Source organism: Crocodylus porosus, unplaced genomic scaffold (genome assembly GCF_001723895.1).
Source record: "Crocodylus porosus isolate Cpor-Errol unplaced genomic scaffold, CroPor_comp1, whole genome shotgun sequence".
NCBI lineage: Eukaryota > Metazoa > Chordata > Crocodylia > Crocodylidae > Crocodylus > Crocodylus porosus.
This window is the reverse complement of record NW_017728909.1, coordinates 34,133,455-34,150,412: the sequence shown is the minus strand read 5'-3', so window position 1 is coordinate 34,150,412 and position 16,958 is coordinate 34,133,455. Positions and strand designations below refer to the sequence as shown.

The following is a 16,958-nucleotide window of genomic DNA, read 5'->3' as shown; positions in this document are numbered from 1 at the left end:
AAAAAGAAATTCAGGCATTTGTAGCTAAAAAAAAGTAAAAATGTCAACTCTGCTTCAGGCCTATTTTAAGCCCATGACAGAATAAGAACTCTCTTATGCATTTATAGGGTGCCAATCCCTGCAGTGTCTAGGGGCATTTGTATACAACATGAGGATTTAAATTGAAGTGGTGGTTTTTTAAAAGCACCGCTTCAATTTAGGGCGAAGTAATCCCCCTGTTGTGTACACCTGTGTCCTCACCTACGTCTCCAGAGGCAGGGAGGGGAGAGCGAGCTCCCTAAGGTGCAGTGGGGGGGGTGGGCTGGTGCTTCCCTCCATGGCAGTGGTGGCCCCCCGCAGGCAGCACCCACACACAGGAACACAGCTCGGGCGGTGATGGGGGGCACCACAGCTGCAGAGGGGAGCACTGGGCCCCACGCAGCTCAGGCAGGCAGGCAGCTCCAGAGAAGAAAGGAGGAGGAAAAAAAAAAAAGATCAGGCTCACTGTTTTTTTTTTTCCCTTTCTTCCTGGGCTGCTGCTGGGCTGCTGCTGGGGCTGTCTGCACGGCTCCTGAGCCGCAAGGAGCCCAGTGATTTCCTCTGCGGCTGTAAGGTAGCAAACTAAAAAACTCCTCAGAGGTGTTTTAGTTTGCTGTGCCCCAAAGTCATTTAAGGCACATTACAGTGCCGAAGTTGCTACAGCGGCTGGAATTAACGCACAGTATGCTGCCGAATTTGCAAACTCATGCAAACAGCAACACCATTAAAGTGGTGCAAAAGAGCATTTAACCCACTTTCAGGTGTCCTCTACAAATGGCCTAGGTTTTAAGTATTGTGTATTCTAGGGTGGAAATATTCCATAGCTGTTGTCTTCGGGCACCTGACTTTCAGAATCCATGATTCTCCTGATACTAAAGCCTGCCCGCCTAGCTGGATTTTACAAGCCTCCTTTGACAGAATTCTACTCTCATTTAAGTGACTGTAAGAAAAGTATAGCCAAACAATCAAATCTTCCCTTTCTGAACTTCTGTTTGTAAATACCACCTTATTTAGAGTTGGAAAAATCAACTTCTACTCTAGCTTTGCTTCAACAGGACTCCAGTAGTTGATCAGATGAATCTTTATTAAATACTCTCCATCAGCATTCTAAAGACACAGCCCTCTTCTTGTATTTGCAAAGTGAAAACTGGGAAAAGTATCAGCTTTCTTAAACTCATTCTAGCATTCTTTGCACTGTCTGAAGCAGTACTTTAAAGAAGGTTCAGAGGAATCTGGAGCTATCTAAAATCCACTGAATACCTATAAAAGGGTCATCCCTTTTCATAAAAAAATCGGTAGACAAAAAAAAAAAGACATCTGGAGGGGTAAAATTCAAATTTTCAAATTAAAATTTCAGTGTCTGTTTAGGGCGTGTCAAACTGAGCATCAATCTATTCGAATGTAGCAAGAGCGGGCAAAATATGGTCTGTGGGCTGTAACGTGGCCCATGGTGCCCCCCAAACAAATTGCACCCCACCCAGCCCTTCCACCCGCAAGGGTGGGAGTGAGATGTGCATGTGTACACACCCTGCTAATCTAGAGCTTTGTGGCAGTTTACGCAACTCATTTTAGAACTCTCCTAATTTCCAGTAGGAAGTCATAAGTCAGAAACTATCGAGATTCTGTAGACTAGTTTCTGTGCCAGGTTACAACAGTAAAGAACAGCATTGAGTATTTTTGCAGTGACCTGTTTATAATCAATTTTATACAAATTGTGGGTCAAAATGTTGGGGAGGTTTGGGGAAGTGTTAAAAGATACTTTCTATTTTACTGGTCTATGCCATTAGTGTCAGGTTGGAAGATTTATTTAACTCATAATTTTCCTAGCTGCTAGAGAGGACTTGCTTTTTTAGTGATATTTTACATTTCGGCCAACATGCTGCCTAGGTTGGTCACAGAACAAATGAATGAGCAGCTCTTCATCTAAAATTAAGAAAGATTAACAATATATTGTACATACAAGGACTGACTCCGCTGATTTTAACAGTAATTTCTGTAGGACTGATAGTTTCCTGTATGTTTTGGTAACAAAGAGGGAAAGTACTCAACCGCATTCAATTTAATTATCCTGACATTTTTCCATCATTAACTTTGGTGGGAGTAAATTACTTTTGAGGAAAGCCTACACAAATTGCATTTAACTAAACTTACTTGGAAACTTTCTCCTCTCCCTTCTGTTGCCTCCCCAGTCCTTATGTGACTCTTGTGTTTATTAAGTGACATCACAGAGGCATTAAGAAAATTGCAGAGCTAACAAAACATATAGCTCTGTACCTCACAATATGCCTTTATTTAGATTAGCAGCTCCAAAAATAACAATTAAAAATGAAAGCAATTCCATGTGCTTCCCTATGATAAAAAATGACTTCTCATCCAACACTTTCACTCTAGTTTTAACTGGAGATATCTCTTCCTAAGTACTAAGAGCAGCAAGGCTTTTGTAAAGACAGTAAAAGGGGAAAATATAGATCATTAAAGAGAATCCAATATGACTTTTATTACTATACCATATTTTATTGCATTTAATAAAAGCAGAGCTTGAAAAACAATGTATCCTTATTTAAAATGATCTTTAAGAGGTGATAAATAAAGAGAAATGTATTTTAAAAGAACTAGAACCAATGTAAACAAAATGTTTTCCATGGAGGTCCCTGAGCAGGTCTTGCAGTGCATGAAGGCAGGATATGAGGGCTGCACCAAGAGGTTGGAACTTTCTGACCAAAGCTCTGATGGAATTCCTTCTTTATTGCCACAGGAAGATTGCACACCACCCCATGGTGAAAAGCGGGGGAACTATCTAAATTCGATAAAGCATGGATGGATCTAGGCCCATGCCACTTAAGTCAGCCTTTCCCCATGTTGTAGTCTCTGGTGTGGGGTGATGGATACTTTTAATGGAAAGCTGCTTTACTCCCACTCCACCATCAATTTGGAAAGGATTCTTTGCCCTGTCTCTCCCCGTAGCTTTCAAGTACCTCACAAGAATAGGCAGCATGTACCAAAAACTAACAGGATGATATCCTTAGAGATCTTAGCAAACCAACAGAGGCTTGGTCTGACATCTGGTACCATGTCAGCTAGTACAGCCTGTTGTCAGCAACTAAACCAGCACCCCCACTTGGGCTAGCTGAATCAGGAAGATGTGTAGCTCTCCCACTGGGGCTGCGCCATGGCGGGAGTAGCTGCGGCCCCCCCAGCTTGCTGCACTGGGCAGCGTTTGCTGCTGCTGCCCACCCAGAGCTTGCACTGTGGTAGGCTGCAGTAAGGCTGCCACCACTGCCTCTGGGCTGTCCAGTGTGTTAGCTTTGGGTGGGCAGCAGCAGCAAACACTTCCCGGTGTGACAAGTGGGGGAAGGGCCCACAGTTGCTGCCACTGCGGTGCAGCCCTGACGGGCAAGCCCAGAGCTGCACAGGACCCAAGCTGACAGCATGGCTGGGTTACAAACTGGTGCTGAGTGTGGGAAAAGAAGCCCCCCTTGCCCGCCCTGTGCCCAGCGCCCCACACTGCAGCCCCTCGCAGCCCACATGGGGCTGCCTGTGCCTGCTCAGGACAGCCCTGCATGGGCTGTCAGTGGCTGCAGCAGGGAGCATGGGCCGTCAGTGGCTGCAGCAGGGAGCATGGGCCAAGGGGCAGGCAAAGGACCATTTTTCCTTGTGCTCTGCACCAGCTCATTCCCTGCCAGCGAGCTGGGGGTCAGGGTTGTACCACGGGGTTGGGGGGTATTGGGAGTGAGCAGGTGCAGGAGCACAGGGCCTGCACCCATGTCCCAGGGCCAGTGCCGGCAGGCCCCAGAGCACGGTGGTAGGAGTAGAGGGTCCTGGCTGGCAGGGGGTTTATGGAGCCGGGCCAGCTCCTCCCTCTCCCTGCTGGTGCAGCCCAGCCTGGCTCCACAGACCCCTGCCAGTCTGAGCCCTCCTCTGGGCCGTACTGGTGCTGGCCATGGGACATTGATCCCAAGACATTGGGACAAGATGGTGACCATTGGGTGGAGCACCTGCCAAGGGGTGGGGCTACCCATGCGGCTCTCAACAGCTTGCCAAAACTGGGTAAGCAGCCCTCCACCCAAAATAACTGCCTACCCCGATCCAGAAAATGCCCTTATTCTAATGAAATTCACAAACATCAGAGCTGATAGGATTTAAATTCTTTTAAACACATGCACACGAATCTGGCAAGTGTAAGTATTCCTGGTGAGACCTCTAGCCACAACATGGTGGAAAAGTTCTATCTTTGTAAATAATGCCAATGTAAAATTTTGAGTGGGTTACTTACATTTTTTTAATATTTCCTGGGGAAATATTTTGCTGTCAAGAAACCAGATCAGTCTCTGTTGCCTTAGAAGTGCAGAGTCCATTGTAATAATTGCTGAAATCAGCTTCTGCTAGACAGTTTCAGAACTGCTCTCAGGGCATTAGCTTTATTGCACATAGTAAGCTGGTATTTGTCACATCTCAAAATGAGAGAGAGAAGAGAACTTGGCCAAAGATTCAAAAGAGAAAATGCTAGTAGCAAGCCTACTAAAGAACCTTATCATTAGCAACATTGCAGGTTTTGCTCTGTTTATTGTTTAGTCTGAGGGGAGTCAAACATATGGCCTGCAGAACTGTTTTCTCCAGCCCATAGAGCTCTCAGTGGGCCTGGGATGGATGGTGGTAGGACCTGCCCAGAATCTAGGGTTATGGGACTGCAATTGGGGATAACTTTAGGCAGCAAGAAAATGAGCAACATTTGTGCTGACACAGCACTACTTGCCCCACTGTCACTTGTGCTGCTGCCACTTGCTCCATCTCTGCCACTCGTCCCACTGCTGTGTAGTCCAGATCCAGCCTACAAGGAACCCTACAGTCCAGATCAAGCCCAGGACAGGGTGAGTTTGACATCCTTGGTTTAGCTTTTTTTTTAACAAAAGAAGTGAACAAGGAGGCATAATTTTGTTTAACTAAAAGGTGAATTTGCAATATTTTATCTTCACTGGACTTTGCTCATGTAACTTTCAACTATTCAGATGTCAGGTATAACTAAATTTGATATTTAGATAAATTTTTGTCCTTTTTAGTGGGTCCATTTAAATAAGTAATCTGGCTATTTAAGGAATGTTTCAAAATGAATAGCTATCTGAATCTTAATATGCAAAAAATGTCAACCAAACCTTTATTTATTATCCCTGAGCCAGAAGGACAAACAGAATGACCAAAGGAAGACACCGGAGGGGATGGGACAAAACATCTTCCTCCCCTTCAAAATTAATTTTCCAGCAAAGACATGGCAGATGACCCTGGGATACCGACTGAGGTCCCCATCTATAAACAAGCTTGTTCTTAAGGTGACGGTGAAGCCAGAAAAAACCACACAGACTTGACACACAGAAGGAAGACACAGAAAGTTATAAGCACCTTTAATGTGTGCTATACTTATTGTACACAATAACAAGCTAACACAGTCAACTCATGGTGCCTTAGTTAGTATACAACTCCCTTGTTGACTAAACTGAAACACTGCCCCATATTTACAGATAACAGGGTAAACAGTTGTGCAGTAACTTTATGGGGGGAAAAAACCTCTCTACTAAAATGCTAATACCAAATGACTTTTATTTCTTCAATACTTACTATTTTGCTTGTGTTGAAATTGAAACTGCAGGGATTTTGATATATGCAGAGAAATAGTTTACATATAATGTATACATCCTCTTCTGCAGTGTTATTTTATAACTTCCTAGAATACACACTACAGAATGAATGATAAGCATAATAATGCTATCCCTGCTCCAACTGAACCAAAGAATCTAGCAGGGCACAAATGCTAAACTTTAAAGAGGCTGGCATTAATAGGCTCAGTGGTTAGCAGGGTACTAGGAACCAAGAGCCTAGTTGCTCTGGGGGTCCAGGATGGGTGGTCATTCCTCAAGGAAACCATCCCTTGGGCTCAGAGTGAGACAATCTCATGGCAGAGGAAAGGGGGCAAAGGGGCCAGGAAGTCCCTTTGGCTAACCAGGGTCATCCAGGATACCTTAAGGGCAAAAAAAGAAGCATAGTGGAGGCAGGGGGTAGCTAGCAAGGAGGAGCACACATCTTTGGCCCATGCCTGCAGGGAGTCAGTTAGGAAGGCCAAGGCAGCTCTACAACTCAGGCTAGTGGCAGCAATTAAGGACAATAAAAAGTCCTTCTTTAGGTACACTGAGAGCAAAAAGAGGTGCAGGGTAGCATAGGATTCCTACAGGACAGGCAGAGGGGCTTAGTGATGGATAGCAGGCACAAGGCAGCGCTCCTCAATAAGTTTTTTGCCTCTGTCTTCTTAAATAGGAACCTAGATGAACCCTCAGTATGCATGACGGGCGCCAACAAGAGGAACATCAGCCGACCAACAGTCAGTGCCAACATGGTAAAAAGACACTTGGAGGGATTGGATGTGTTCAAATCACCGGGACCAGAGGGACTCCACCCACTGAATTAGTGAGTATCATAGCTGAACCACTGGCAAGGATATATGAGCACTCAAGGTAACTGAGTCAGGTCCCGGAGGATTAGAAGAGGACCAATGTCACCCCAATCTTTAAGAAGGGGAAGAAGGATGATCTGGGGAACTACAGACCAGTAAGCCTTACTTATATCCCTCGGAAAAATCCTAGAAAAAATTAACCAGGAGCACATCTGTGGGAGCCCGCTGGCTAATGTGATGAGGAGGGGTAACCAACATGGGTTTATAGCAGGCAGGTCCTGCCTGACTAACCTAGTTTTTTTTTTACGACAAGGCCACCAAATGTTTAGATGCAGGAGTCGAGGTAGATGTTATCTATCTGGACTTCAAGAAGGCCTTTGACAAGGTATCCCATACCATCCTTATAAATAAACTGAGGAGATTTGCCTTGGATGATTATACAGTAGACTGGGTAGCAAACTGGCTCAAGGGTCACACTCAGAGGGTGGCAGTAGACGGCTCGGTGTCAACCTGGAAAGCTGTGGGCAGTGGAGTCCCTCAGGGCTCAGTTCTGGGTCCAATGCTGTTCAACATCTTCATCAGTGATCTGGATGAGGGGGTGGGAAGCACCCTGCCCAAATTCATGGATGACACAAAAATATGGGGTGAAGCCAATACCCTGGAGAGGAGGGAGCAGATCCAGACTGACCAGGTTGGGGAAGTAGGCAGAGAGCAACAGGATGCAATTCAATAAAGACAAGTACAAGGTGCTGCATCTAGAGAGAAATAACTGCCATCATACCTATAGGCTGGGGGGCGACCTTCTCAGCTCCACTGAGGCAGAAAAAGATCTTGGAGTCACTGTTGACTCAAGGATGAACATGAGTTGTCAATGTGATGAAGTAGTCAGCAGAGCCAATTGTACCTTGTCGTGCATCCATAAGTGCTTCACAAACAGGTCCAGGGAGGCGATTCTCCCCATCTATGTGGCACTGGTCAGGCCACAGCTGGAGAACTGTGTCCAGTTCTGGATGCCAAAATTCAAGCAGGATGTGGCCAACCTGGAGAGGGTCCAAAGAAGAGCCACTCGACTGATTAGAGGCCTGCAGGGAAGGCCTTACAAGGAAAGGCTAAGACCAAGAGAAGGCTGAGAGGGGACCTTGTGGTGGCATACAAATTCATAATGGGAGAGCAACATGAAGTAGGCGATGATCTGTTCATCAGGGCACCCCCTGGAACAACAAGGAACAATGGCCATAAGCTACCAGAGAGAAAGCTTAGGCTGGACATTAGAGAAAAGTTCTTCATGGTCAGGCTTGCCAGGATCGTTAGAGCCCTTCCCTGGTGGTCTAGTGGTTAGGATTCAGTGCTCTTGCTGCTGTGGCCTGGGTTCAATTCCCAGCCAAAGAAACCTTCTTTTCTTGGGGGCTGGACTCAATGATCTTCCAAGGCCCCTTCCAGCCCTAATGTCTATGGAATGGGCATCCAAGGGAGGTGATACTCACTCCATCCTTGGGAGTCTCCAAGAAGAGACTCAACAGGCACCTGGCTGAGTTCACATGACTCCAGGTTTGGTGACCCTTCTCTTACCTGCCAGGGGCAGGGGAGCAGACTAGATGGCCCACTGAGGTCCCTTCCAACCCTAGAATCTATGATTTCATCTTAGTCAATATATTACAGGCCATAACTGTCAAAAATGGTTTGGCTACTGATTTCTTACACCAGTCATCCATAATTTACCCAAATATTCATTTGCTTAATTTGAGCATGAGAATAGTCTTCCTGTAATCAACAAGACCACCCATAAGGTTAAAGTTAGACATTTCACTGAGTACCTTATTGAATAAAAGTCTTAGTAGGTTATAAATTGAAGTCAGATATTTGTACAATATGATTCCTAAATCAGCGAACAAAGCTACATGTAACCAGTCACCAAGGGTATGCAACTGCAGTATAGTCTGGAAATACCCAGGCTTCTGTTAAATGAATTCTCGTACCAGCAGCAGTTTAGCCACATCTGGACAGAGCTCAGCACAGGGTAATTTATCCTATGGTACAGACATACTCATAGTTGCAACTGCCTGCATGTATCTTTGATCTTGGTCTTGGTTGAATTTTAGCCTACTCTTTTTCTTTCTAATAAAAATAATGGTAAGTCAGTTAGCTGAAACAGTCCATAATGGGAGAATCAAAAGACAGTCATGGGGCCAAATCACACAGGCTAGTGACAGACATTCAAAAAGCCAGAGCCTGAATTGATTCAACCTTTGCAGGTTAGTCTAAACTGCCTAGGTTGAACCAATTTGTAAGACATTCCTTGTGGACTGAGGACATGCGGGCACATGCCTGCAGCTGCTCAGGCCAGGAGCTGGGAGATGCTAGAGCATGCCCTTAGCTGTTGGGAAGCTCTGGGGGGTGTAGCCAGCCTGGGCTGAACTGGCCAAAGTGGGGTGTAATTCCCCCTTCCCTGTCCCACCAGCAGGAACCCCAGCTGGGTCTGCTGGGCACTCCCACCTTGCTGTTGCAACGAGTGGCTGGCATGACCCTTGAGGCCGAGAGGGCAGGGAGAAGGGTTAGTCCCCGCTCTACCTCCACTGCCCCAAGGGGCCACAGCCGGGCCTGCCTGCCCCGACCAAGTGGTGAAATAAGCCCCCCCTGCTGGATACTGGAAGGAGGGAGAATAACCCCCATCCCTGTCCCCTGCCTAAGAGACCCTGCCAGCCAGCATCTGTCTGTTCACCCACCTCACCGCTGCAGCAGTGAAGGGGCAGCAGCTCCCATCATGGTGTCGTGGAGCATGAGCCCCTTCCTGGCAGGGAGGTCCTGCTACAGGGCAGACAGAGCTGCACGGACTGCATGCGGCAGCACCAGGGCTCAGAGGAGGCCAGAGCCCTCCACACCATCATCCCTCTGCCATTCTCCACAGCAACTTTCCTAACCTCACAGCTGTGACCCCTTGCCGGGAAGAGGCTCAGGCTTGATGAAACCATGACAGGGGTTGCCGCCCCCTCACGGCTGCTGCTGCTGGGCAGGGGTGGTGTCAGATGCCAGCCAGCAGGGCCCCTTGGGGGGGTCAGGGAGTGGAATTATTCTCTCCTCTGCTTTCGGGGCACCGCAGTTGGGTCTGCCTGCCCCAGGTGCTGCTGCCGCTTGCTCTGTGCGTGGGGCAGTCAGTGGAATAAGCCCCACCTGCCTGCCTCCCTCTGGCATCCAGTGGAGGGGGCTTATTCCTCCACTTGCCCCAGGCACAGAGCAAGCAGCAGTGGCACCCAGGGTGGGCAGACCCCACTGCAGTGCCCCGGGGGCAGAGGGGAGAATAACCCCTCTCCCTGCCCCCTGTCTAAGAGGCCCTGCCCACCGGCATCTGGCCCTGACCCCACCTGGCCACAGGAGTAGCAAGTGGGGAGTGACCATGGCAGGGGCAGCAGCTCCTGTCATTGTTCCCCCCAAGTGTGAGCCTCTTCCTGGCAGGGGACCACTGCTGCAAGGTAAGGAAAGCTGCTGCAGAGCACCATGGTGGCAGCGCAGTAGGGAACACTGGCCTCCTCTGAGCCCTGTTTCACTGCAGCTCTGCCCACCCTGCTGTGGGGCCCCTTGTTGGGAAGAGGCTTGCATCCCTGATACCATGACAGGGGCTGCTTCCCCCATCAAGGGTCCTGCCCCCTTGCCACTGCAGTAGTCAAGCAGGGGAGCAGCTAGACACTGGCTAGCAGGGCCCCTTAGGCAGGGGGCACAGAGTTATTCCCCTTCCCTCCGGTGTTTGGTGGAGGGGGCTTATTCCACCACTTGCCCCAAGCAGGGAACAAGCAGCAGTGGTTGGAGCAGGCAGACCCAGCTGGAGTCCCCCAGGGGCAGTGAGGGTAGAGAGGGGGAAGCCCACCCTTCCTGCCCCCTCTGCCTCAGGGGCCACGATGGCCTGCCACTGCAGCAGTGAGGAGTGCCCGGCAGACCCGGCTGGGGTCCCTGCCGGTGGGACAAAGAGAGAGGGGAATTAAACCCCTCTCTGGCCAGACCCCTGATCCTGCCTGTCCCTGTTGGGTTGGGGAGCAGAAGGGCGAGACCAGCCCTGTTCAGCTAGGGAGCAGAGACCCCAGAGAACATGCTGGGATGCTGGGGGACTCTGGCTTAACTTAAACCATGAAGGGGTCTGGGACAGACATTGCCTAAACCACTTTAAGCCAAATCAGTTAAGTCTGATGCTACATTTCAACTAGGTTTATCTCAAACTGGTTTTGGCCATTTTGAAACTGGTTTATTTGCACTGAATGTCTGTTCTGTTACAGGTTTAAACCAGTTTCTGATCACTGAAACCAATTTGTGTATAATGTCTGTCTGTAGCCACACAGATATAAATGGTCATATTTATATTGACCAACTCCATATGGTCCAGCATAACACATCACTTCCCATGCTGGGTTCACACGCTTGGTGAATGGAATAGGGGTATAACAAAACCAAATGGCAGTTCCCTTCCTCCCCACCCATCCCAAAATGAAAATGAGCAAGTATTTGCAATCACCTGAAACCCAGCTGACAGCACTGGCTGAGTTTATTTGGGATGGGCCCTGCATACTGCCCACCAAAAAATGCAACCTCATCCATAGACAACTGATGGTCCATGTCATTTATGTCTGGCAATCAACAATAATTATTGTGGACAGCTCTTGATTGTCCGGTGTCCGTTGGAAACCATCAACTACAATTAGTCAGGGAAGTTTAGGAGTTTAATTTAATATGGATATCTCTTAAGGAGGAAAGGTTATAAAACAGGAAGAGAAGAGTTAAAGGACAGAGTGACATAGGAAAATGGCAGCAAAAACCCACTAAGCATGGCATCCATTCCATAATATTCACTCAAGTGGCCAGCAGATCTCAATGTATACTGCTGATTTGACAGGGACAAAAAAAATACATAACATTCATCTCTGGAGCCCGTGTTACATTGTATTTGATCTCTTGACACCATGAGATCCCAAGTTCTCCAAAGCTCAAAACGAAACAATTGTAGTTCCCATATAGTATTTTTTAATCCTGGGAAGGCTACTTTCACTTCCTCAAGATAACAGTTTTAATATTAACAATATTTTACTAATTTTAAAATTCAGAATTTCTACCCTTAGTTTGAATAAACACTGAAAACGGTTCCCCATCCATTTTCTGGGAGGTGTGAACATTTATCACTTGTACATATTAGTATATGCTGAGTGGGAAGAAAGTTACATCATATAGCTCTATAGCAATATAGAGAAATAGTGAAAACAAATACAGAAAGTGCAATGTAGCATTTTGTTATGCTCACTTTGATTTTCCCTGTCTCTCTCTTCCCCTTTTCTCCTTAATAAATTTTCTAAATGAAGTAGCACGTTCACATAATTATTTAATACAGCCTTCCAAGAAGTACAAAGGAAAATATTCTAATCTTTTATTCATTTTATAAAAAAATAAAATCAGAACTAAGAATGGCACACTTCTGCTATGCCCTTGACTAATTTGAATGGGTACACCACAGCTAGTTTTATTTACACTGAAATAAGACTGTTTTGCTAGGAATTCTCTCTTGTTTTTAGGGTCTGAAATTCTAAAATAACTATGTATCACAGGGCTAGTGAACACTTTGTGAAGAAGAGTTCCTAAATATTAAAACCACTTGTGAAAGTGTCCTAAAACAACCACATAACGTGTTGGTATGCAGCTGCACGAACCATTCAAACGAGAACCCAGCTTGTGTCCTGTCTGCATTGCCACAGGGTAACCATGGAAATGGGAACGGGCCTGCTCAAAGCCTAACAAAGGAAACCTTCAAATGAAAATGACAACAGGAGATTGTGAATGTTCAAGACTTCCATTAGTGCTAATAGTTAAATTTACTCATTTAAAAATACATAGAAACTTGCTTCTCTTTGCATTATCCCTAAAGTACTGTATACCCATTTAGCTCTTTGGACATTCATCGGATGCATTCACAATTTAATTTTAGCTGTCATGAACATATATTCAGCAGGCATATATGGTTAAATGTTTTAATTCATTTAAACAGTGAACTAGTTTAAATAGTGAACTAGTTTTATGCCTTTTGAAAAGTAGCAAAGAAACAATAATAATAAGGAATACCTGAGCATTTGATACCTTGTTTCTATTAAATTAAAAATACTCAGAAAAGATTAATCTTAAAAAGCAAAATTGTCTTTTAAAACCAGAAAACATACTACTTAGACTTGAGAGTATGCCAGTGTGTCCCATATTTACACTATTCAAGTAACATACAAATCAATATTAATGTTTAACTTGTAAGTTGTTCATAATCCTAAACATTTTGTACTTTCTAAAGTATTTTAATTTTAGTTTACAGTATTCATATATCTTGGATAATATACATGTTTTGTATGTCATTGTGTAAGAAGCCCTACGTAAATGTATAATGCTGTGACAATAAAACCTTATGAGAAACCATCTGTGATATTACTTCTGATAACTTAGAAACTCTCTTAAAATCTGACACCAGTGAAACCAACAGAGATCCTGTTTTCACAGAAGTTCAGTTCTAGGTCCATTTTAAAAAAATCCAACCTTCCCATACGAAAATATGAGCGGATTTTCATGAGTTATAATGAGTTTTCATGGTTATAATTTTTTTTAAAAAGGTTAATGAAACATGAAGACATCAAAGTCTGTATATCGGATGTTTCAAAATGCCAGATTTAAGATTGCCTGTAGAACTTTAATTCAGCACCCTAAGGCTTAGATATTATGACAGTTTTTAATAACATGATCACATGCTATCTTTTCTACAGGATCCCTGCCTCATTCAGTGCTCTGTTAGTTAGCAGATGTTCTACAGTTTGACTTCTCAATGTTGATCTTTGGAGTGGCCTCATGCCTTACTCATTGCCCACTATTCAACTCTTACTGCGCTGTCATTTAGTACTTCCTAAGGCAAGTACTAAATGACAGCGCAGTAACAACTGCAACATGGGGGGCACATGTAGATGCACCCAGTAATTAGCATCATGAAGTACCTAATGGGCATATCTACACATTCATTATTGTGCCTTAATTACAGCACATTAAGTTTAGTACCTGTAAAAACAGGTACTAAACTTAATGCACTGTAAGTGGTGCTAATGCGCATTGGTGCAGATGAATTATTTTGTGTGACACTTAATAGTCATTGGACTACTCTGCTGCACATTAGCATAGTTTTTGCCAGCTATGCTAATGCACAGTAGAATTAGTTCAATGGGCATTAAGTGTCTTATGTAGATGTACCCAATGCGATCAAAGTTCCCATTGACTTGAACTGCGGTGCTGAGTGCTCAGTACCTCTTCAAATCAGTACCCATGGTCTCAAGTTGGGTAGACAGAAAATGAGGAACACGGAAATAGTAACCACACTAGAAGTTCAGTTTAAGTGACTTGCCTAGAATCTTATGGGAGATCTGTGGCAGAGACAGGGAGAGAATCCTATTTTCCAGGGCAGCATTCAACTGCCTTAGCAGAGACTGGCCTTTCTCTTGCTGCCATCCCCTGTCTCATCAATTTTACACCTTCCAGCAGTAGCAGGAAAAAAAGCAAGGGTCCAACACCAGCCTCCTTTGCTACCCAATCTTGACTCACCACCAAGAGAAGTCCATCTGTGCACTAAATAAGGCAGGGGTGTATGTCACCATGTAATTACATATAGTTTCACAACACACAAAGGGATGGAATCAAACTTGCATAAGTAACATTAATTTCTACATTTCCAAACAAGTTTAGTTTTTGGTATGTAATTTACTAGGATTATAAAAACAGTGACACCTAAAAAAAACATACAACTTACTTGCGTATATTTTAGTTTCACTTTAAAGATCTCTATTACTTGAGTTAATGACAGTGGCAGATGGATGTCACCAAGGACAGAAAAGAAGTTTCCCCTTTCTTAAATTAGGTGTTCAGACATATACCTGGCAGAGACACAGATGCAGTAGTTCAAAGAAAATCCTTTAATCTTCAGGTTGCAGCATGCCCAGGAAAGGCAGAATCTTCACGGAACTGAGCTGCTAAGATTTTAATGTGAACAGAAACTGTGGGATAAGAGGGGGCAGGGCTTTACCACTTATCAGCTACTCTGTACTGCCTGCCTTAGCGCATGCTCTTACCTGAAGTGGAAGTTAACTGTGGTAGGGGTAAGTTATTTCCCCCTTATCAGGGAACAGGAGTTCTCAGAGTAAGTTACTGCAAAGCAAATGATACACAAAGCCTTGCCACTACTCACCTCATAGTATACTGTTCACATGTCCAGATTCTAAATCCCACTAGATACATAGGAATTACAATTTCTCAAAGGTGCTAGATTTGGATTTTTTTTGTGACAATGGCAAAAAAGCATCTTTGACACAAATGACACCTTCCTGTCATATTGCAAGTTCTTCCTCCAAAACATAGGGGCCAGTGGTTTCCAGATAAAGGGTTCCCAGAACTGAACATGGGCAAAATAACATCTCTTTCATTAGCCACACTTTCCGAAACAAGTGAAAATGTAGCTAATTTGATTCAGATTTTCAAAAACAACCTAAGGCAGACACCTAGGGTGGAAAATTTAAATCCAAATTATTAAAATTTGACAAATTATAAGCAATTAAAAACAGTCTTACAATGAGAACATTACTAATAGGTGGTAGCACTAGCTTTGTCTAGAATACATTATTTATTCATTTGTTATTTATAATACACATTCCACTACTATAATCCAAACAAAACTCTTCTGCCAAGAGAAAACAGCAGGCTAGTACTATCTAGTACCAAAAGAGATAGTCTTACTTATTACTGGGTGCTGTGGGACCCACAAGGTGCTAAGCACTTTCTATGCATTAAAGAAAATATAGTCCACAGCCCACAATATATCCTACTTCTACATTATTACAAAACTAATTTGAAAATAAAGTACTCATTTCTAGAATAGATGCAGATTAATTTAGCAATTAAATTATATATGCTATACATGACGTGCACACACACAGTTCTCATTCTCAGAGACATTTGCAGGAACTACAATATAACAAAGAATTTAAGAATACAAGACGTGCTGCACTGGGTCAGACCACACATCCATATAGCCCAATGTTCATATAGCTCACAGGATTTTGTGAGCTATCCCACACCTGCCTGACTGCTACGCTTTACTAATGTCAGTCAAAAGTAACTCTTCCAAAACCAGTGAATTCACATTAGGTTCACTGCGAAAAAGAATATAAGCCTTTAAACATCTAAAGCACAAAGAATGTTTCCTGAGGTCAGTGAGGTTTTTGTTATTGAGGTCAGTGGGCCGTACGAAAGCATTAGTTCAGCAGCTATGTCAGCTAATTGATTTCATCTTTGTGATAAATCTCAAACTGAAGTTACGGCAGCTCGGAATTATAGAAATGAATACTTGATCTAGGCTATATGAATAATTTAATATGCAACTACAAACATCCCTTTTCAGACAGCTCTTATTGTCAGGGGAGTCCTGCTCACATAACCAGTTACTATTCACCCTGGTAAACACCACTCTACAGAGTTTCAGGAGTCCCAGACCTTTTACATCATGAATTAGTGGTCACATTTCTGCTTCAGGCATGCAGTCACTGTGACCAGAAGAATAAAGAACGGATTAGACAAAAATGCAGACTGGGTGTTTCACACTTTGAAGCTTTAAGTAGCTTTCTCTTCATAATATTACAGTGTTGTTTGTACACCATATATCTCCCCACCGGCTGGTATCTGTGGATCTGCTTCCACACCCTCCAGCTGCGCATTCCACTGCATTGTTTGCTACAGTTCCTTGAGAGAACAAGTCGGAGCATCTCACAGGTGAGAGCTCCTGCAGGAGTTCGAAGGCCTGTGAAAGCACAGCATGGGTTTTAAACTCTGAGCAGGGATTTTATGGCGTGTGAACCTCACAGATCACAGTTCCCAGGAAAAACACACACGTAATGGTTACTGAAATCAGCCAGAAGCAAGGGGGTGAGACTCCAATTCCCCCTCCTGGTCCAAGGATGGACACCTGCCCTGTTGCGGGAGGCAGCACTGGAGCGGTGCCTGGACTCCGGGAGCAGGGCTGCACCAGGGGACACCCACCCCGGCGTCTTTTCCCCCTTCACTTCAAGAGCACACGAGTCGCGCAGGAGTCCCCCAAGTGCTGGGAGCTCCAGAGAGCCGCGCCGCGCCACGCCGCGCCGCCGGCTCCCCTCGGCGCGCTGGGACCCACTTCCCGCCCGGCAGAGGCGGGGAAGCGGCGCCTCGCCCCGCGCTCAGGGCACCGCCGCTCAGCCCGTACCGGCGCCGGGCGCTGGGACGTCTCCCAACTTCCCGCTGCTCCCGCCCCAGGGACACCTACCTAGGCTGAGCGCCAGCTGCAGCAGCTGCAGCGGGGCGCGCATGGTCTCCCGCTTCCCCGCGGGCTGTCCCGGCCGCAGGTGCTTCCGCTGCGCTGCCCGCGGTAGTACCGGCCGCGCGGAGCCACGGGCTGCGGCCGCGCGAGCTCGGAGGCGCTGCGGCTTGC

General features: G+C 45.5%; 1 protein-coding gene and 1 non-coding gene across 2 annotated transcripts in view; one reads left to right on the top strand and one right to left on the bottom strand.

Moving 5' to 3' along the window:
* The window catches only part of ITGA2 (integrin subunit alpha 2), a 109,388-nt gene extending 92,454 nt beyond the window's left edge, over positions 1–16,934 (bottom strand). The window contains exon 1 of the mRNA XM_019532043.1: positions 16,794–16,934. Within this exon, the coding sequence (XP_019387588.1) occupies positions 16,794–16,836 (43 nt within the window). The 5' untranslated portion in view covers positions 16,837–16,934. The remainder of the gene's footprint in view (positions 1–16,793) is intronic.
* On the top strand, positions 7,775–7,846 carry TRNAK-CUU. The gene has a single exon. It is a non-coding gene; the product is annotated as a tRNA-Lys (tRNA).
* Positions 16,935–16,958: the final 24 nt, after the last annotated feature.